General features: G+C 39.1%; 1 protein-coding gene across 1 annotated transcript in view; it reads right to left on the bottom strand.

Annotated features, from left to right (window-relative positions):
- Positions 1–22,717, bottom strand: part of Trim44 (tripartite motif containing 44) — a 109,111-nt gene that overhangs the window by 74,621 nt on the left and 11,773 nt on the right. The window contains exon 2 of the mRNA XM_060371824.1: positions 17,153–17,230. Within this exon, the coding sequence (XP_060227807.1) occupies positions 17,153–17,230 (78 nt within the window). The remainder of the gene's footprint in view (positions 1–17,152; positions 17,231–22,717) is intronic.

The raw sequence follows: 22,717 nt of genomic DNA, 5'->3' as shown, positions 1-22,717 counted from the left end.
GGAACAGAGCTAAACAGAGAATTCTCTGTAGAGGAATACCGAATGGCAGAGAAGCACTTAAAGAAATGCTCAACCTCACTAGCCATTAGGGAAATGCAAATCAAAACAACCCTGAGATTTCACCTTACACCCATGAGAATGGCCAAGATCAAAAACTCAAGTGACAACACATGCTGGAGAGGTTGTGGAGAAAGGGGAACCCTTCTCCACTGCTGGTGGGAATGTAAACTTATACAACCACTCTGGAAATCAATCTGGCGCTTTCTCAGACAACTAGGAATAGCGTTTCCTCAAGATCCAGCCATACCACTCCTGGGCATATATCCAAAAGAGGCTCAAGTACACAAAAAGGACATTTGCTCAACCATGTTTGTAGCAGCTTTATTTGTAACAGCCAGAAGCTGGAAACAACCCAGATGTCCCTCAACTGAAGAATGGATGCAGAAATTGTGGTACATCTACACAATGGAATATTACTCAGCAATGAAAAATAAGGAAATCATGAAATTTGCAGGTAAATGGTGGGATCTGGAAAGGATCATCCTGAGTGAGTTGTCCCAGAAGCAAAAAGACACACATGGTATATACTCACTCATATAGACATACAACATAGGACAAACCCACTAAAACCTGTGCATCTAAAGAAACTAAGCAAGAGAGAGGACCCTAACTAAAATGTCCAATCCCCATCCGGAAAGGCAAAGAGGATGGACATCAGAAGAAGAAGAAAACAGGAAACAAACTAGGAACCTACCACAGAGGGCCTCTGAAAGCCTCTGCCCTACAGACTATCAATGCAGATGCTGAGCCTGATGGGCAACTGTTGGGCAGAGTGAAGGGAATTTTAGGTAAGAACTGGGAAATAGTAAGAGCTGGAGAGGACAGGGTCTCCACAAGGAGAGCAACAGAACAAGAAAATTTGAACACAGGGAACTTCCCAGAGACTCATACTCCAACCAAGGACTATTCATAGAGATAACTCATAACCCCTGCACAGATGTAGCCCAGGGCAGTTCAGAGTCCAATTGGGTTACATAGTAATGTGAAGAGGGACTGCTTCTGACATAATCTGATTGGTCTGCTCTTTGATCACCTCCCCCTGGCGGGGAGCAGCCTTACCAGGCCATAGTAGAGGACAATGCAGCCACTTTTGATGTGAACTGATAGACTAAGATCAGAAAGGAGAGGAGAACCTCCCCTATCAGTGGACTTGGGGAGTGGCATGCATACAGAGGGAGGAGGGAGGGTAGGATTGGGAGGGGAGGAGGGAGGGGCTTATGGGGGGATGCAGAATGAATAAAGTATAATTGATGAAAAAAATGAATAAACTGTAATAAAAATAAATAAATTTAATAAAAAATAAATAAAAATTTAAAAATTCTGAAAAAAAAACAACCCCAAATTTAATTTTCTTTTACTTCTGAAATGATAACTGTATAAACCAAAACAATAATTCGCCAATCCAGATTTATTTGTCTCTGAACACATTCAATACCCAAACAAGAAGCTTTCTTCTTCATGGGAATGGAGTCTAAATTAGCAGTTGTGGTAACATGAAAAAAAAAAAAAAGAATTACAGAAAAACCTTTTCCTATGGTAATACTGCCCTATCAGCACTGCTCATTTCTCCTACCTTTAACCAAGCTTTATCAAGACATGTAACACATGCAGTCCTTTCTTCACCATTAAAGAACACATTAGTCACCAATTTCACATCACTTCCCACTGAACTGTCTATAGAATTTACACGATGCTCTTGGTCTGAATTCTCTCTTTCACAGCTGTTACACTTTTCTACCCTCCCTCCCCATTACTGACTTCATCTTGGCAAGTCTATACCTTCTTTACAGGTGACTATGGTTGATTTTTCAATTCTGCGCTACTGACACTTGAAGCTAGTAGTTCCTTGCTGTGGGAAAATGCTAAGGCATTGCGTAACAGCCAGCAGCATCCTCCCTACCTCACCTGTAACAACCAAAAGTGTCTCTGGACAGTGCTGGAAGCAATGAGAAGCACTAGTCTCTGCTTTAGCAATTTCATCCCATCTTTGGAACGCAATTATCACACCCTTGGAGAAGGTCCTTTACACCTGGATTTCCTCCTCTTGACTCATGAACTCCACCGTCTAGACACTTTTCTATTACCTAACCCATCACACTTCAAGTTGAATCACCAACCACTCCTCCTTACCATCACTACATTTTGTTGTTTTCCCCCAATATCACTTGTGTTAAGACTGCCAGAAGCACTGTGTGTGAATTTCTTCAGTCAGCCATCACAGTAGTACTGTGAGATAACATCATACTTAGTTTACAGATGAAGAGTCTGAGGCAAGGAAAGAAAGCGAACCCTACTCCAAGTAAGTGGCAGATTGGAGTTCACGTTTGCACATTTTCACATAATCTGCCTCCTAACTATATTACTTTATTTTCTTATCAAACACTGATATATCCTCCCCTCCTTCCTTTCAAAGTAAGGACATTTAGGTATGCATCCAAGCTACCAATTTCAGTCAGTTTTATCTTCCCTTTCTCCTTCCTAACCTCTGGGTCTTACATACAGCAGTAGGCATCTGGTTCTGAATGAAGCCACACTCCCTCTAACCTATACAGTATACCTGGAGGTTTCTCGCATTGGTGAAACGCCCCTTCTTTCCTTAGCATCCCTCTCCCACTTCATAGAACACCCAGACCCACACTTCAGCTCTTAATTTCAGTCCTCCCCTCCCATTCTATTAAGGCCCTTTAACCTAGTCCCATTCCTCCCCACCACCAACTTTCTAAAACAAAACCCTAAGTCACAAGGCATTTGATTACTTTCAACTATGTCTTGCATAGTTTTTGTTCTCTTCTTATCTCTCCTCGGCCCCAATTCTTAGCTTTCTGATATTGACTTCAAATGTCACCTTTGTTCCTTTATTTTTATAATTTATTCACTTTACATCCTGACTGTAGAGCCCTCCCCTGAAGTCCCACCATCCTTCCCTCTCTCCCCCCTTCCCCCACTCCTCGGAAAGGGGAAGCCCTCCTCCCCTGCCATCTGACCCTAGCCTATCTAGTCTCATTAGGACTCCCTGCATCCTCTTCCTCTGTGGTCTGGTAGAGCTGTCCCACCAAGGAGAAGTGATCAAAGAGCAGGCAACAGAATCCAAGTCAGAAATAGCCCCTGCTCCCCTTACTAAGTAACCCATATGGAGACTGAACTTCCTATCTGCTACATCTGAGCAGGTGATCTAGGTCCTATTCATGCATGGTCCTTGGCTGGTGTATCAGTCTCTGCAGGGAGCCCTGGGCCCAGATTTATTGGCTCTGTTGGTCTTCTTATGGAGCTCTTGTCCCTTCCAGGTCCTTTTATTCCCCTATTCTTTCCTACAACTCTCTGTGCTCTACCCAAAGTTTGGCTGTGAGACTTAGCATTTTCTTTGAAATCCCCTATTGGGTGGAGACTTTCAGAGGACATCTATGGTAGACTCCCATCCTGTTCCCTCTCAATTACTTCCTCTGTCTAATCTGTTTGCCCTTGTAAATGAAAATTAAGCATCCTTCCTTGTTATTTAGCTTCTGGTCTGTGGAGTGTAGTATGGTTATCCTATATATACACTTATAAGTGATATATAAGAGTACATGTCATTCCTGTCTTTTTGGGTCTAGGTTACCTCACTCAGGCTGAACTTTTCTAGTTCCAATAATCCAATTAAAAAATGAGGTACAGAAGTAAACAGAGAATTCTCAATACAGGAATAATGAATGGCAAAGAAACATTTAAAGAAATGTTCAACATCCTTATTAATAAGGGAAATACAAATCAAAAAAATCTGAGATTCCATCTTACATCCATCAGAATGGCTAAGATAAAAAACTCAAGTGACAGTACATGCTGGCAAGGATGTGGAAAAGGGGAAACACTCCTCTATTGCTGGTGGGAGTGCAAACTTGTACAATCACTTTGGAAATCAACTGGGAATAGTGCTACCTCAAGACCCAGCTATACCACTCCTGGGCATATACCTGAAAGATGCTCGGCCATACAACAGGACATTTGCTCAACTATGTTCATAGCAGTTTTATTCATAATAGCCAGAATCTGGAAACAACCTAAATGTCCTTCAACCAAAGAATGGATACAGAAATTGTGGTACATTTACATGATGGAATACTACTCAGCTATTAAAGAGCTTTGATCCTTTCAATCGTAGTGACTATTTGTATTCTTCAAACTCACCACATTGGAACTAGAACCTTAACTTTGATAGTTTTTGAATTGGCTTATATCTCTACCCTTCCCACATTATATTCTCTCAGACAATAATCTCAAATTCTAATCAAAATACTCCATTCTTCCTCTAGTATGTCTTCCCTAAAGTGTGAATTTTGGTTTTTGAGCCATAAATTTTAAGCTCCCTGTATATGGCATTAGGTTTCTTCCCCCCTTTGCCCCACAGTTCTCCTTCCTCAACATAAACATGAATGCCCTGTATATATATGTCAGAGGCCAATGTGTCTTGGAGGTTTGGGTACTTGAAAGGGAGTGGTAAGCATATGAATTGAATCTGCTGATGAACTGAGAAGTGAACAGCAACTATGCACTGCAGTCACTGTCAAAGAGTTATTGAAAGACATGAACATCTAAACAGGAGGCAGCACTGTTGCCAAGCGTCTTTTCTCCTGGGACTTCTTGTCCTATTGTCAGCTGCTGTGACTTTATTATCTTGACAACTTGATGTGTAACCCAGTGACATGCACTGAAATGGATGCAACACAAAACAGTTCACTGGAGATGCTGTGCTCACACTGACCTGACATTACTACTTGCTCTTTACCCCAGAGTAGTACAGAGACCACAATCAGAAACTTCTGAGCATCACTTCTTCCGAGTGACCAGAAAAAGAGAATTCTGGATGACTTGCACTATGGAAATATGAAAGTGGAAGGTCTCCAGGGACATGCAGGATCTATGAAAACTAAGAGTGCTTCTAGTCCATCTTGTTTTTCTGTTTTCTCTCCATCTGAACACAGCAGAAATTAGACAGACAGCTACTAGTAATGAAGTGGAAGGCAGAAAGTGACACTAAAAGTTTGTGGGTCAAGCACGCAGACTGTATACTGCTTATGGGCCTGTTATGCTTATACATAAAAAGAAGGCCTATGCTGTTTCCTGAAGACTAAAAAGGACTCACTCCTGAAGCCAGCTCCAGAAAGAGAAGCTCCATATATTCTCCCACATGTATATTCTCCCACATGTGGATCCTAGCTTGAATTTCTAGATTTGTGTGTGTAACTTACGGATATCCATGGAGCAAATGTCCTTAATTGAATGGTGGGGCACCTTTTGGGTATATGCCCAGGAGTGGTATAGCTGGATCTTGAGGTAGTACTATTTCTAATTTTCTGAGAAAGCGCCAGACTGATTTCCAAAGTGGTTGTACAAGAGTGTACTCCGTCAGCAATGGAGGAGGGTTCCCCTTTCTCCACATTCTCTCCAGCATTGTCACTTTAATTTTTTGATCTTAGCCATTCTGATCGGTGTAAGATGGAATCTCAGAGTTGTTTTGATTTGCATTTCCCTGATGACTACGGATGTTCTTTAAGTGTTTTGCTCAACTATGTTCATACCAGCTTTATTTGTAATAGCCAGAATCTGGAAACAACCCAGATGTCCCTCAATGGAGGAACGGATACAGAAACTGTGGTACATTTACACAATGAAATACTACTCAGCTATTAAAAACAAGGAAATCATGAAATTTGCAGGCAAGTGGATGGAACTAGAAAAGATCATCCTGAGTGAGGTAACCCAGAAGCAAAAAGACACACATAGTATATACTTACTTATAAGAGGATATTAGCCATATAATATTGAATATTAGCCATATAATAAAGTCTACAGACCTAAAGAAGCTAAACACTAAGGAGGACCCTAGGGCGGATGCTTAAATTTCACTCAGAATGGCAAACAGGATAGACAACAGAAGCGGTAGAAGAGAGGAAACTGGATGGGAGCCTACTATAGAAGGTTCTTTGAAAGGCTCTACCCAACAGGAGATTAAAGCAGATGCTGAGACTCACAGCCAAACTTTGGGCAGAGCTCAGGGAGTCTCATGAAAGAAGAGTACGGGGAGGACGGAAGGACATGGAGGGGACAGGAGCCCCACAAGGAGACCAACAAAGCTAAAATATCTGAGCCCACGGAGTCCTGCTGAGACTGATGTACCAACCAAGGACCAAACAGGAAGAGTACCTAGACCTCCTGCTAAGATGTAGCCAATGGCAGCTCAGTCTCTATGTGGATTCCCGGGTAAGGGGAACAGGGGTTGCCTCTGTCATGAACTTAATTGCCTGCTCTATGATCACTTGCCCCTTGTAATGCAGTCTTGCCAGGGCACAGAGGAAGAGGATCCAGGTAGTCCTGATGAGACCTGATAAACTATGGGCAGATGGCAGAGGAGGCAAACTCCCCCTTTCAGTGGATGAGGGGAAAAAGATACAAAAAATGAGAGAGGGAGGGTAGAATTGGGGGAGTTAAGGGAGGGGGCTTCAATAGGGGTATATCATGAATAAATTGTGAAAAAATTAATATTAAAATTAAAAATAAAGAATATGGAGCTCAGAAAACAAAAAAGATGGCATGAAAGGGAGAAAGGGGCGATAAAGAGATCTTACTGGGTGAGTAGAAAGTAGAGCACATATATAATAGAGAAATACTAGAAATTATAAGTTTAAACAGGGGTGAAGGTAGGGAAATAGGGGACAGGAAAAAGTGGAGATTTGGTTAATCCAAACTAAGGATTTATGAAAAACCCTATGGAAACCCACTACACTTTGTAAGTTAATTAAAAATATATAATTTAAAAGAAAAGGCTCACCTCTCAACCTCTATTCTAGTTGTCTTTCTACCCAAACACTTTCCCTTCAAAGCCAATTACTTGCATGTTACGGAAACTCTAACGCCAAAATAAGTGCATACTAATAGGAACACTCAGGACACTGGATATGGAATGTTCCTTTTCCAGGTCTTCGCTCCTGTAGGGACTCACAATGGTAGAGCCCAGGTAGTCTGATGTACTAGAAAAAGGGTTTAAGACCAGGTCTACCGAACACTTTTTAAAGCTCAGGCAAATAAAAGTTTCTCTGTAAAGTAGGGTTAACTGTTCTCATAGATATTTTTATGAATTTAGCATAAAATAACACATTGAACAAGTTACATGTTACTCCAGGCACACAGGCTAATGAGTAATCTGCTGCTGAGAGAGGACAGTATCTGAACAGTTTATTCTGCGAAATACTTATGGGGTTCCTAGCAAGCGTCCTTAAAGAGAGACTCCACACTTGGGAATCGAGATTCTAGTTTCCTGAGAGCACACAGGAAAATATTCTTAGCAGTGAAAATTGCAATTTAGAATCTCTTTGCTTCAGGAGTTCCAAGTTGTTAAAAAGCAATGGCCACCTTCTCTATTTTGATAAGACCTCACTGAGCTTAATCCCGGACAGTCTACAGTGGCAGCAAAGCAGAAGTGTAGGAAGAATGGGTCAACATTCTGGTCTTCGGCATCTTTACAGAATCAGTGGACATAGCAGTGTCTTCAATCACACAGCTTGACTCTTAGCCCATTTCCTTTTCTGTGCAAATGTAAACTCTATTCCTTTCCTATGAGAAATTTGTACCCTGTGTTGTATAAGACAGCTTTCAAGGCCAAGCTACTACTATCTTCAAGAGTCCAGCTGAACCTGCTCATCAAAGACAACCAAAGCTGGGCTTGTTGTCTTTTGTTGTTCCCTCTTGAAAGGAAGGGATGGGGAGGATCATGCAAGCCATCCCTGAGTATCCATCCAACCCTCCCTACCACTTATATAAACTTTTCTCCTAAGAACATGTGGCCTTTGGGTCTCTGGGAAGGGTTAGAATATATAAGTAGGGAATGATGTGGGAAAGAGGTTCCATCTATGCAGCTATGAGGAAACTACCACCCTTCCTGGATGCTACTGTAAGGTCACCTGTGCTTCTTGTCCATAACTCCTCACCCACTGGCAAGTAAGTCTAATAAACTAAAGGTTCCCCAGGATGAACCCTGCTGGAATTGTAACATGGTTTTGTCACTCTATCTTAGGAAGAGGGGCAGACATCGTCCATGTCTCTCTTCAAGGGAAGAAATTTTAGCAACAACTGTATATCTAAGAACAAAGAACCATAGTGTTTTCAGGTCCCAAAGGCTGTAATAGCAGATGTTCATTCATTGTTTCATATCTCCTCAAAAGTCTCCATTTTGAGGCCTACAGTTGTAAGTCTGTGATATGGTGCTAGCCTGGCATATACAAAGTTCCCAGCTCACTCTCTCCAGTACCAAAAATTAAACTTTTCATTTTCAGAATATTAGTTACAACACAATATGATTAATCCTACTCTAGAGATGAAACTGAAGTATATTAAGTGACAGATAACAGGTGTTGTGCTACATGGACCAAGCCTTCTGACTCTTACTATAAGAGGAAGAAAATCATGTCATGCTTGATATAAATATTTTGCCCTGAAGATCTAAATAAACTCTACATTAGTATGTACTTGTATAGATAAAATGTCAATAATATCCGAAAGATACTACATAAAAATCATAAAGAGAAAACTTACCAGCTTCATAAGCTCTGTGACCTTTCCTAAGTTACTTTATTTCCTCAATTTTTGTTTATTTTAGCCCTTTATGTAAATGCTTAGACAATTAGAGGATAGGCGTTATCCTCAAATTTTATACCTACATAGCCCATACCTACATATAGACTACAGTAGACTGAGAGTTGTACTTTGAATATTTAGTTTTAAGTTATCAAAAAAAAGCATCTTTCTGTTGAATATACTATAATTTTATTTCTTGAAAGGTTTAGCTTATCCGAAAAAGGCTCTTAAGTCTAGCTGGTTTTATCACTATTATCAGAGAAGAGTTTTATGTGTAGGTTCCCAGGCTCTTAAATTAAATGTCAAACACAATCCTACACTCACAACATGAAGCATGGCTTCTATGCAGGAGTCTGGACAGCTCAGCTCCCCTCTCTCTATTAGATGTGTAATCAGCCCTGCAAGCATTCAGCAGAGCAGATTATCAAGTCAAAAAGAGCAAGGGCAGACATGACTATGAATTGGTTTTATTAAGCTATTTAATGCTCAGTCCCTTTGTTTTCTAACAATGCTCCAGCTGACCCAGTGACTCAAAAGTCACTGTCACCTTACTTGTAAAATGCTTATAGTCAATGTATGTAGAAGTTCATTATGATTTTGGGGTCCCAATAAGGAACCCCAGTCAAAGGGTTAAGCTGCGGGGGAAATAAGAGAAAGCTGGAAAGTCTTAGGTACATTTACTTTAAAGTGGGGATACACTGCCTGGTGTGATCCTTAAATGAAACATAACAGTGTTTTCTTTTAATTTGGTACCAGGAAGTTCGGCTAACTAGAGAACCTAGTCCAGAACAATACAACAGATGCTATGGATACAGTGGATTTTTGTTCCTATCAGAAATACCGATCTACAGCTCCACACACCTATATATCTGCCTTGACTTCCATGAGCAGAGAACTACAGCCATAAAAGGCCCACAAGGTGAGCCTGCCAGCCACACCAAAAGATCCCAACTATGAGATTTTTAACTCACTTTATTTGCATATCATTATCACTCAGAGATATCGATGATCCTTAAAACCTACAATCTGTAGGTATCACCAAGCTGAGAAGTACTAATTGATAAATATAAAATCTAGTTATTTGTAAGTAGATGGGTGATGTGTGACTAGGAATACAACTTTTCATTACATTTTCACTATTCCTGAATAACTTTGAATACAACTGTCGTGTTTAGCAAAATACAAACAAAACAAAACAACAATAAACACTACACAGAATATGTTCATGACATGAAAAACCTAAGGACCTTATTAAGTAAAATTCCTTTTTGACAGCAAAGGCAAATTGGCTTTCATGATTCTAGTACCCCAAACTAGGGTTCAAGGATCAATGTTTATTCAAATGATAAAAATGTATGCACGTATAAAGGCTGTTAGGTATAAAGGTCAGAAAACAAAATTACATATATAGTATATATATGTTTACATACACAGACACACAGGAAAAAAAAAAGACTGAAAGGCAAAGCATAGAAGTATAGTAGTATCCTATATTTTAACATCTTAATGTCACTGACTTATACCTTGGAATGGTCTAAGCAGATCTCAGAACTACCGCTGAATTATGTGAAATAGCTGAGACTAAAGAATGTGTGTTAATAAAAACCCCAAGCTTTATAAACCTCTATGGGCAATGGAAGAATAAGTAGAGGTTTTTGGTTTTTTTTTTTCCTTTATTCTTTTCTATATTTTTCAAAATATCTACAGAGAACTCACATTAGAAACAAGAAGAAAGAGGTTTCCTTTGGCAATGATAAAGGCAAGAGTATAAGGAAGAAGTGAAAGAGACTCATTTTCCCCTTTGTGCTCTCTGAGTGACTACAGGAGATAAAAGGGTAACAACTGTTTCTGAGTGGTTCCAATGCTAAAAGTTAGAGCTGGCCTCAGAAAGGAGTAGTAATTTTCCCAACTGCTGTGCTCCACCAATCAAATCAATTAGCTGAAGCTCTGCCTCAGTTAGTCAGAGCTAGATCCTCTACATGTTATGGCTCTTTGCTATCATTCCACACTGTCTTTTAGAAAAGGCCATCTAGAGGGCTGGAGAGATGGCTCAGAGGTTAAGAGCACTGGCTGTACATCCAACAGTCTTGAGTTCAATTCCCAGCATCCACATGGTAGCTCACAACCATCTATAATGAGATCTGGTGTCCTCTTCTGGCATGCAGGCACAACAGAATACTGTATAAATAATAAATAAAAAACATTTAAAAAAGAAAAGACCATTTGCTAATTCTGATGCTCTGAGACTGTGGTCACTTTGGCTGAAGGATCCCAATAAGGGAAGAGGATAGATGATGTGAGGAAAAGTAATCTAATTATGGCCTTAATGAAATAGGTGACAGTTTACCTGCATCTGTAGCCTATATGTACTTGTTACAGATTTCCACACAGAGTGGGGGTGAAGAACGTGGAGTGAGACAAACCAAAAGTTAAGTCCTTAGCCACATGTGGTGGTATATGATATTGGTGGCAGCACTAGGACACAGAGGTAGGGGGATCTCTGTGAGTCTGAAGCCACCCTGGTCTACATAGTTGAGTTCCAAGACAGCCAGGGTTATATAAAGAGAACCTGATTCAACTAAAAAAGAAAAGAAGTTAAGTTCTGGTGCTTCATCTACTAGCAAGCTACTTAAGTCCTTTAAGTTTCCAATTGCTCATTCATAAAATGGACAGATTCTTTATTTCATGGGTGTTGTAACAGAGGATATGTATCAATTATTGTGTGTCAAGAGCCATGATAGTAAAGGGTTGAGGTTGCAAAACAAAATAAACATGACTTATACCTGCCAAGATTTCCTACTTACAGCTTTTTAAATAAAAGATACAGAAACAGGTCACTAATTCACAGAACTCCTTAATCAAAGGAGCACACTCACATGCAGTATTTGATAGCTGAGCTCAAGTCTTTAATTCAGCTGGTGGAATAAACACTGCCCAATAATGTTTCTGTCTTAGTGCAAGACAAGCAACAGGATGAAGTCTGGCTTGACTCTTGTGAAGAACAGAATACTAACAAGAAGAATTCAAATTAGGTTTTGATTAACCATTATGATTTTTAAACACAAAACCTGTAATTCTAACATTCTAATTAGCACTGAAGGGCAGACTAGGTTATGTTCTATGACAACGATTATCAGTTATGAAAAAAAATGATCATAAAGTTCTTGTAATTACAAAATATAAGAAAGCCATCTTTTGATCAAGCTAACAAATTTCATGATGCTAGACAGTATTTTTGGCTTCATTCTTTAGTGACACTATCTTTAGGGGCTTGTAACAAGAAAAAAGTGGCTATGCTTTAGACCTGAGTGGTATGACCAGATCCCACGTCTGCTCCACTTCAATCAGACAGAAGAATGTAAACTGCTTTGATAGAGTTTCCAGGTGCTCCCATCTTTGAAACTAACTTCTAGAAAGAAGAACTATAATGGCTAGAGAGATGGCTAAAGGCACTGGTTAATTTATCAGATGATGTGTGTTCAATTCCAAGTACCCACCAGATTGATCAAAGCCACCTAGTCCCAGGGGACCTAACAACCTCTTCTGGTCTCTGTGGGTGCCAGGTACACAAGTGGTTAACAGACAAAACACACAAAATAAATGTTAAAAACAAAAAAGGGGGGGGGGGGGGCTAGAGAAATCATTCAGTGGTTAAGAGCACTGGTGGCTATTACAGAGGTCCTAAGATCAATTCCCAGCAACCACATGGTGGCTCATAACCATCTGTAGTAAGATATGATGCCCTCTTCTAGTGTGCAGAAAATAGAACACTCATATACATAAAACAAATAAATTTTTCAAAAATAGAAAATAAAAAAGATTACTATGAATTAGGGACACTGCCTTTAAATGTCTGCTTTAAGAACACTAGTTAAAGGAAACAATGAAAAGCATATTCTGAAGGGAAGAAAAGTAATTACACAAAACAGAGAAAGTACCTTGATGCTTGTCATACAAGGTTAGTTTGACTGAGATTACCATGTTATGCTTTTTGTTCATTGCTTTCTCTAACTATGAAGTTACTCAAGAAAATTGTTAATATAAAAGAATTAAGTTTAACTTTCTTGCAGGCCCAGTGCTCCCCCATCCTGCTACAGATATGCACCTATATGAGTGTATCTTTTTGTTTTGCTTTATTCTGCATTTGAAAAAGGGTCTCACTCAGGATGGCCCTGCTTCAGTCTCATAAGTACTGAGCTAACAGGCTTAAGGCATCACTCTCAGATGGACACCTTTTATTTCACTAAAGCTGAGCAGAAACATAAGAAATCTACATGCAAACAAACAAGCAAAACAAAAGACAAACAGTAAAACCCTGCTTTGTGCAGCATGTTTCTGAGAGTTTGGCCAGAAAAGAAATTTCTGCAAACTGAATTATACCAAACATATCTGGACATGTTTATTATTTAAAAGGCAACTTCCCAGTAGCCATCTTTTACAAATTAAATGCTATTAAAAGCAATCTTTCAGCACAATATAGGAGATGCTAGAGACCCGAAGGCATGTCACCTTTAAAACAAGGTTCACCAAAATAACACACACATACATAGCTTCCTCCAGTCTTGTATAATTTCTTACCCATCACTGGCTCTGATTCCTGTTCTCAAGATCATTGCTAATGGCATGGGATGTTTCCTATGGTTCCTCTAGTTTTAGAACTCAGCCTATTCTTAGAACCATAGCACAGTCTTTAATTACCTTCCTGTTTTGACTCAACACCTCTGTTTACAATCTTTGAAGCCCTTTCCTTCTTCCTAACTTGGCTATTTCTCTATAGAAATAAGACTATTATACAGACCTGCTCTCTTATGCAGACCACACTGATTTTCCATCTCCCTTTTCCATACTTACTTTTTTGTTATTTCTGCTTAATTCATTTGTTTCCTAAGCCTAGATTTTTATATATTTCATTTTCTTTTTCAAATTTGAAAAACACTCAGTCTTACTTTTATGTGCCCTTCTATTTGAAGAAAGCAGAAAAACAAAGCAAACAAATGAACAACAACAACAAAAAGGCAAAAGGAAAACAGCCCCAAATTTAGCACAGTGGTTCTCACAGTCTGAGGCTCTGTCAGACCACATCAACTAGATCTAAACTCTGGGGGCAGGCCCAGAACTCTGTATTTTAATAAATCCTCTGGGTGATTTTTATGAACAATAAAATTTAAGAACACTTGATCTAGAAGAAAGGGTCTGACATGCTTTGAATAAAATGAAGTGTTCTAGTAGTTTCCCTTTCTCTTGCTGTGAAAGGCTTACATTTGCACTTCCTAGTCTTAATGCATACATGAGAAAAGCCAGGACAGGAACTCAACTAAGAACTTGAAGCAGAGACCGTAGATGACTGCTACTTGCTGACTTCCTTACAGGTTCATGCTTACCTAGCCTTCTCACACAGGACCACCTGCCTAGGTAAGGTGGTACCCACAAGCAGGCTGGGCCCTACAGCATCAATTAGCAGTAAGACAATCCCCTAAAGATAGGCTCACAGGCCAATTTGATCAAGGCAATTCCCTACTGGAGACTTTCCTAGGATGACACCAGACTACATCAAGTTGACATTTAAAGTGAACTAGGACATGAATCATATCAATAAGAATAACTAATATTCTATTTGTCAACACTGAAGAATGTCTAGGGTATTCTGTATAATGAAAAAAGCAACATAAAACCATAGGCATAGTATAATTTTTGTAAAAAATTTAAAATCCAAAAATATCCAGATTATATATCAACCTGTCAATAGATATAACTTACTTGGGAGGAATTCATTCAGTTCCAATTTTCCTTTTATCTATAAGCATTTACTGTTTTATAATTATAGAAAATAGCTAATCTAGGCATCTTCCATTGCTCTTTAGCAAAACATACACTTAAAAGGGAACTCACAGGCTGGAGAGATGTCTCAGCTCTTCCAGAGGACCTGAGTTGATTCCCAGAACCCACATGGTAGCTCACAAACCATCTGTAACCCCAGGGCCTCCATGAGCATGGCATACACGGAGTTCACAGACATACTTGTAGACAGAATCCCAAATCAATCAATCAATCAATCAATCAGTCAGTCAATCAATCAATCAATAATTTCTGGGGTGGGTTTATCCTCTGGACTAAGCAAGCTCTGTAATGCTTTATTTGTTCTAGAGGAAGCGAGACAGAGACAGTGCTCAGTCCCCTGAGTCAATCACTGTATATAAAGCAGCCATGTCCCAAAATGACAGGTCATAAAGCCTGAGTTAGTTTATCCTTAAATAGGTCAATCCAAAAAGAGGATGATAGGGTACTAAGGTTAATAGGATAGACAGAAAACTTGAGCATACTTTTGGAAGATAACAACTGATTTCTGAGAACTTCTTTTTTTTTCAGTTTAAATTATTAAAAGTGGCCTGGTTTTCTTCCTCCTTAATGATCTGGCAGTCACACCTCACTTACATTCACCTTTCTCAAGCCAGTTCCATGTATACTCAAGGAAAGTAGCAGACTAATAGGGGCTTGAAGATAAAAGGGTGGACAATGTATGCACCTAACACCTAAGATCAAGTCAGGCCCTTACACCCATCTTTTAACTTATATTAGGGCAGTGGTTCTCAACCTTCCAAATGCTACAACCCTTCAAATGAGGTTCCTCCTGTTGTGGTGACTCTTAACCATAAAATAATTTTCATTGCTACTCCATAGCTGTAATTTTGATACTGTTATAAAACACTATGTAAATATCTGATGTGCAGGATATCTGATATTTGATCCCAGTGAAAGAGTCATTTGACCCCCAAAGGGTTTACAATCCACAGGTTGAGAACTGCTACATTAGGGCACCCTTTTGGTGGATTCTTCTCATCTTTGGAAAGCTTCTAAAAGAAGCACTATCTGTATTCATAATGGAGGCCAAAGCTCTTTACCTGTAACATCAGTCCTTCTTCACTGCTTTGCTAATCACAAACACAAATATATGGCAGCAATATAAAATATAAAATATAGTAGGTTTACTGCTGCACAGCTGTTAACCACAAAATTAAAGAAACTTATCAATGTGTTTTTCAGTTACTTTTAGTACTTAATTGGAAAAATTACTTATGTGGGGAGTCCTATTCTAGGTAGGAAAGTTATTAAAAGTTACACAACTGTTTTTCTTTTTCTTTCTTTCTTTCTTTCTTTTTTTTTTTTTTTTTTTTGTCTAGGTGCTTCCTACCACTAGAACCTTACGCATTCAAGAGGAGATAGCACTAATGTCAGTATTTTCAGGGTTGTATGAAAAGCAAATTACTCATAGCTACAGTTACCTTATAAAGAGCCCATTGCTGTCAATGGCTCTGCTTTATTGGTGCTTTAGCTTAGAAAACAGGATAACAGAGCATGAAGATGAGATGCTTGGTTTACAGTGTTAATTGAAGACAAGAGTAAAGGCACTAGAGTCATCTGACTCTCACCTCCACAACAGACCAGATTTGGAGCAAATTGCTCTACTTCTTTAAACCTCATTGTCTTTAAAATAAAATAAAATAAACTGGGATAGGAACTACTTCACAGAAGTTTGTAGCAATCAAAAATATGGAAAAGGAGGAAGAATGGGGAGTTGTGTATATGAGGGATAAAGTTTTAGTTTGGGAAATGAAAACATATCAGTGGTGGACAAAAATGGCTACATAGCTCTGTAATGAACTTAATGACACTGAAATACACATTTTAAAATTAAAAATTCTGTCATATACTTTATCATAACTATCAAAGATCCATAATGTAGGACCTAGCTTCTCAGGTACTCATATTTGATAAATAATTTGTGAGGAAAAAAGAAAAAGGACAGACATAAAAATAAAAGCATGTTCCTTTCCCTACTTAACTATGAGAGGTCAACTGGTCCCAATACCAGGTAGTGCTACAGTGTCTCAGGAAGGAGAAATGAATCTATTAGTTATAATACCTCCTGCACATTCAACTCCCAGTCCACCATCTCCACCCTCACACCCATTCTGGTTTGAAGTCCCAGTATATGAATCCTCTAGCTCCCCAAATCTTGCAAAGAATCTGGGGTGCTCAAATAATTTTCTAGACCACATTCCATGTAATGAGGACAAGGACATGCTCAGGGGCAGCTGCCTCCTGTAAGCCAGGGAAAGACAAGGCATATTAGTACTGTGCACCAAATGGCTAGCTGTCCAGAGCCCAGAACTGGTTATGCTGATCAGTATCTCAGATGCCTTTAGCTAGATTCTAATGGACACAGAGGACAGAATTCTCAAAGGTCTGATAAGGAAAGATTAAAAATGCACTTCTCCGTAATTCAGAGAAAAATTATTAATTATTATGTGTTATAAATCATAAAATGGGGACTTCTCGGACATGTTAGAACACAGTTTTTAATGGAGAGGCTTAATTGGATTTAAATAGAAAGTACAGATAAGATGATCATTAACACTCCCTGGACTCAGAGCAAGGAGAACAAATGCTTAAGGTGCTAATACCCAATTAATTCCAAAACAATACTTACTTTAGGATCTGAGCTTTTGAACTTTAACCTTTCCACCAACTCTATCATTGCCGCCTTCAGTCCGCCAGAATCTTTGCTCTAGGAGAAAAAAACAAAGAGTCACTAGGTAGCATATGTTCTCTCAAACATAAAGAGTATTTCAGGGAACAGGACAGTGAAACAGAAAGCAAATTTGTCTTCTTATCAAACAAGAGGACTAAACAACTAAGAAAGGCATGCTACCCCCTCCACCTTCTCCATGGACAAGGAGGGTCAAAGCACAAATGACTCAAATGAAAATTAAACACAATTTGTAGCTGGGTGTGATAGCACTTCCCTTTAGTCCCAGCACTCAGGAAGCAGGGAGACAGGGTGAACTCTCTTGAGTATGAAACCAGCCTAGTCGACATAGAGTTCCAAGTCAGCCAGACTTGCAAGGAAAGGAAGGGGAGAGAAGGACAGAGTGAGGGGGGGAAGGGATAGGGGGAGAAAAAAGGGAAGGAGAAGGAGGGAGAAAGAGAGAAAAAGAGAGAGTGTGTCTTATGCTTCCTACCCATCCCCAACTAGGCCTTTGAAATCTAGTTTTTATTCCTACAGCCCAATTCAATTTGGACTACACACACTTCATGTTACACATGGCTAGTGACCACTGTAGAGGCCAGCACAGAATGTAGGCCTTTACTGTCTAGTTTCAAATGTCAACTATATCACGAGTTGTGTCATTAGGCAAGTCATCTTACCTCCTGTATCTCTATAGCCAGAATAGTACATAATAGAACAAGATAGATAATTGTGTTCATGTATGCCAAGATAGTCAGAACAGGACCTAGCACTAAGTAAAAAGAATGAAACATATATACATTTGTTTGTTTGTTTGTTATTTTTGTCCATTTTCTTTGTGATGCTTTGAGTTCCTCAAAAGTTAGAACTATTTTTTCTAATGTCTGTATCTCTTAAACCCTGCATCAAGGAGGTGGTGCTTTACCAGAGCCAGAATAATGGCTCGGCAGGTAAAGGCACTGTCACTCCAGTGGTTTCAAGCCTGATGACCTGAGCTCAATTCCTGGAACCCACACAAAGGGGGAGGGAGAGAACTGATTTTACAAATTTGTTCTCTTATCTTCACACATGCACTATGGCATGCATGCCTACAAATATTCTCTCTTTAAAATTGTTAAGACATACAAGGTAGTGATAAAAACAAAGGTATAAAATGTGCACTGAAAGAAATTAACAACTGAATATGAAATCTTAAGAAAAATGTTCTCATAATTCATGCATGTAACAAAATCTATAGTCAAAAGAACTAATTTATTTTCTTATCTCAGAAATTCTGAGATAGGACAGGACTACCTACGCTACCAGTAAGGAAACAAGCATAAAGACAATGGCTGTCACTTTTATGGGAAAAGGGTCAATTAATAATAGGAATAAACAAATACTACAAAAAAAAATCGGTTACTCAAAATCAGCTTCAAGAGCAGTCATAGGACCATCTCCAAATCTACAAAGCCAATTCAATTCCTTCCAAACAGGAAATACCCTGTAAGACTCCATTTTATAAGTTACAATATACTAAAGGCTGTCTCCCCCACTAACCACCTTCCATTGCCTTAAATGTGTTCTCTGAACAAAACACAGATCACATTTCCATTCTAACTTTGGTTCTAAAGTTTAGTAATTTCTATTTTAAGCCTTTAATCTCTATGGTCTTGTATCTGACAGCTGGCAACAGGAATCTAAAAGTCACATACCAGGAAGGGTGAAACCTTAGTACCTAAAAACCTAAAAATGGGGTAAGTTGCCAGACACAATCCTGCTTTTTACACGATAATCAGACAAAAAAAAAAAAAAAAAAAAAAGCCTGTCTGGTGATATCATCCCTCTAACCTATTCTCATTGGCTGAACAAGCAGGTCACTTGTTCCTGAAAAGCTCTCCCCAACCCCCAACACACACACACACACACACACACACACACACACACACACACACATTTCTCAGCTGCCAGCACCCATTTTAAGCTATTCAGCAAGAGCCCTGATGGATTATGACTTGCCTCCTGACTACAGAAAACAGAAACCAAACCATGTCTCAAATGCCTTCAAAAAACAAAGAATAAAGAAAGAATCCCTAAGCAGCAGACAGACTGAAGGCAGCTGTGCCTTGCTAGAATAGAGAGTTGAAGAAACCCTTTGCCTTTTCCTAAAAATGCATTTTGCCAGTAGAATCCTTCCTCGTGTTCACAAAGCATCAAAAGCATCTCCTACCTGGTAGAGACACAGACCACCTGAGAGAGCCTCCCTTCAGGAAATCATACACTCTGCCTCTCCGGCCAACTCAGTTATCCTCAAACAGCAACTGTGCTTTATATTAAGCTTGCTGTGGTTAGCCTTAGAACAAGTAAGGAAAAAAAAAAAGCTTCCCTAATTAACCGCTCCCCCCCCCCCCAATAAAAATTGAAGTGTCTTTAGGGCAGATCTGTCTCCAACAAGTTTTAAAATTGACTCAAAACTACAAAAGGAAGATTCTGGTTCAAGTTCACCCCACCCACAGCCTCTGTATACCCCATACTCATTTCTTCCCTGTCCTCTCAGAAGCCTTACGCATAGGTGTTCAATCAAGTAGGCAAGTTCTGCAAACACATTCCCAAACAGTCTCTATAGCCACACCTGTAACCTAGGGATAGATACATATCATAGGCAGAATTCATTGGCCTGATCCATCTTCACACAGACAGGCTCTAGAGGCCCTGGTAGCAGGCTCAAGACATTTTGTCAGGGTTCTTGGAAAGCAGTCTATATGGGGACAGGAATGGTCAAAGGAAGGAGCGCCAAAAACATAGGGCAAAGGACATGACACAAATTGGGTCTAAGGGTGAATCTGAGTAATAGTACCCCCAATTTGTGTCATGTTTCTGTTAATTGTTTGCTGGGGTCAGCCTTTAATTAAAAGACAACCAGAACTGGTTTTTATACATACATATGCACACACACTGCTATATGTCCCCCAACGTATAGTTTCCTCTGAATTCTTTGTTCTGAGAACTAGATGAGGACACAAAGGCAGAAAATTCTAACCTTGTAAATATCTAGTCCCATAAATGAAGAGATTCTACCACATCATCGTGGAGCAATAACATGGCTAGAGAAGAGGGCTTTTCCTTACATGTTACCTCCATCCCATAACGCACCCAAGGTCAGCATAAGCATACCTTGCTTTCCTCCACCTAAAGAGTTCAAAATAAGTAAGTGCTGTGCTGTGCCACCTAGAGCTCAGAATCTGATCAATCTTCAAAAAAGTAGGTTCCTAGGGACAAGTATAGTAAAACTAAAGGACAAAATGACTCCCACCTCTCAGGCAGAGCTCCAACACTTTCACATGCTCTTTTTCTGGTATCCCTCAATACCCTTAAAAGTGCTGTATTCTATGTTTCAGCTATAAAAAAAAAAAAAAAGTAGTATGAATCAAATGAGGAACCCGAAGGTCTTAAACAGCCCTTCACTAGCAGTTCACAGTAAAACAATAACCAGAGATACTGTATTCACACTTTACAGTGTATAAAAATGGTTATGCCTCCCAGCTCACAGAACCAATCAGGGACAAAACCAGAAAAAGAAAGATGAAAATGAAGAAGATTCATAAAATGTACAACAGAAGAGATTAATATCAGCAATACATGAAATATGTTTAAGGAATTTCTATAAACTAGTACGAAAAACCCAAGTAAGCCCCCAAAAATCGAACAAAAATGTAAAATGATTGACAAATATAGCAGAAGGAAGAAATGATGTTCAAAGTTACTCATAATTAGTTATTTCTTATCCATCATGATGATAAGGATACTTTAATCTGACAGTAGCCAGTACTAAGGAAGCACTGGGGAAATTCCAAATGTCACTTGCTTTTGGAAGTACATCCCCCCAAATCTATCTCAGATAGAACTTTAGAGTGTGGGAAGTCTCCAGTTTGAAGAACATGCCCAGCCCATGAGCTATAAGGCTAACCATGGACAGCAGAAGCCTTTGACACACAAAAGGACACTCCTAAGTGAAGACTGAGAGTCTTGTCCTGTTCAGGCTCAGCACCAGCATAAATCATCTGACAAAAGTCGTCAGGCTCAACTTACCCTCCCTAACCCAGGCACAGAATGGCAGTCTCAAATTTTGGTGACCCAGAAAGAGGCTGCTCTAACATCTCATTCCTTTTTAAAAAAAAAATACCTTTATGATTTGCCTTTTGAAGCCAGCATTATCCTGACACCAAAACTAAAGACAAAACAACAATTATATAAAACTAAAGATGCAAATGTTGTCAACAAAATACTTGAGAACCAAATTCATGAAAACACTAAGATCATCATATATCATAATGAAGTTGGTTTCATCCTAGGGATGTAAGGTTGGTTCAAAACATGTAAAGGGGAAAAAATAATAGCAACAACAACAAAACCACAATGGGGGTGTACAAAAGAAAAGGAAAAATCAGATTCCTATTTGCAGATGATATAACCATATACTTAAAAGACCCTAAAACCTCTACAAGGAAATTTTTAGGCTTAGTAAGTTCCTTCAGCAAACAAATGGGATATAAAGATAAAACAAAATTCTATGTACCAACAAACTTCCGATGAACAAATTAGGAAAAACATTCCATTTGTAATAGCTTAAAAATAAAACAAAATCTTGGGAATAAGTCAAACCACAGAATTAAAAGACTTCTATAAATGAAAGCTTAAAGACACTAAAAAAAAAAAGACGAAGAAAAAAGAAACTGAAGATTCTAGATAATGGAAAACACTCTCATGTTCAAGATATTAAAATAATATCGCCAAAAAGTATTCTACATATTTAACATAACAAATGGCATTCGATTGGCATTCTTCACAAACATAGAAAAAAACATTATGAATAAGAGCCTGAATAGCCAAAATAAGCAGAAAAAAAAAAAAACTTAGTGCTGGAATGGTCAGAATATTTAATCACAGATTATATTACAGAATCATAGTGATAAAACTTTATGGTACTGGTACAGAACAGAAATGTAGAACAACAGAATAGAATCCATGACCCAGAAACTATAGTCCCCTAATTTTTATTCACTTATTATTTATACAGTATTCTGCCTCCATGTATGCCTATACACCAGAAGAGGGCCTTAGATCTTATTTTGATGGTTTTGAGCCACCATGTGGTTGCTGGGAATTGAACTCGGGGCCTTTGGAAGAACAGCCAGTGCTCTTAAACCTCTGAGTCATCTCTCCAGCCCCTGGTCCCCTAATTTTTGACAAAGTTGCCAAATACACAACAGGTAAAGACACCATGGTCCTCGGAAAATGGGGCACCCTCCTGAAGAAGAACGAAAGTAGATTCATGTTTCTTTTCCTACACAAAATCAACTGGCAATAAATCAAAGACCTTATCCAAAATCTGAAATGCTGAAGCTCTTAGAGTTTAGGAGCTTTCCTCTAGGACCTGAAGGAAAACAGCAAACACACTTCAAGATATAGGAGGCAGGTGACAGTGGAGACAAGTGTGGTAGTACACCTTTAATCCCAGCACTTAAGAAGCAGAGGCAGGTGGACTTC

This window comes from Meriones unguiculatus, chromosome 18 (genome assembly GCF_030254825.1).
Source record: "Meriones unguiculatus strain TT.TT164.6M chromosome 18, Bangor_MerUng_6.1, whole genome shotgun sequence".
Lineage (NCBI taxonomy): Eukaryota > Metazoa > Chordata > Mammalia > Rodentia > Muridae > Meriones > Meriones unguiculatus.
This window is presented reverse-complemented; position numbering and strand designations above follow the sequence as displayed.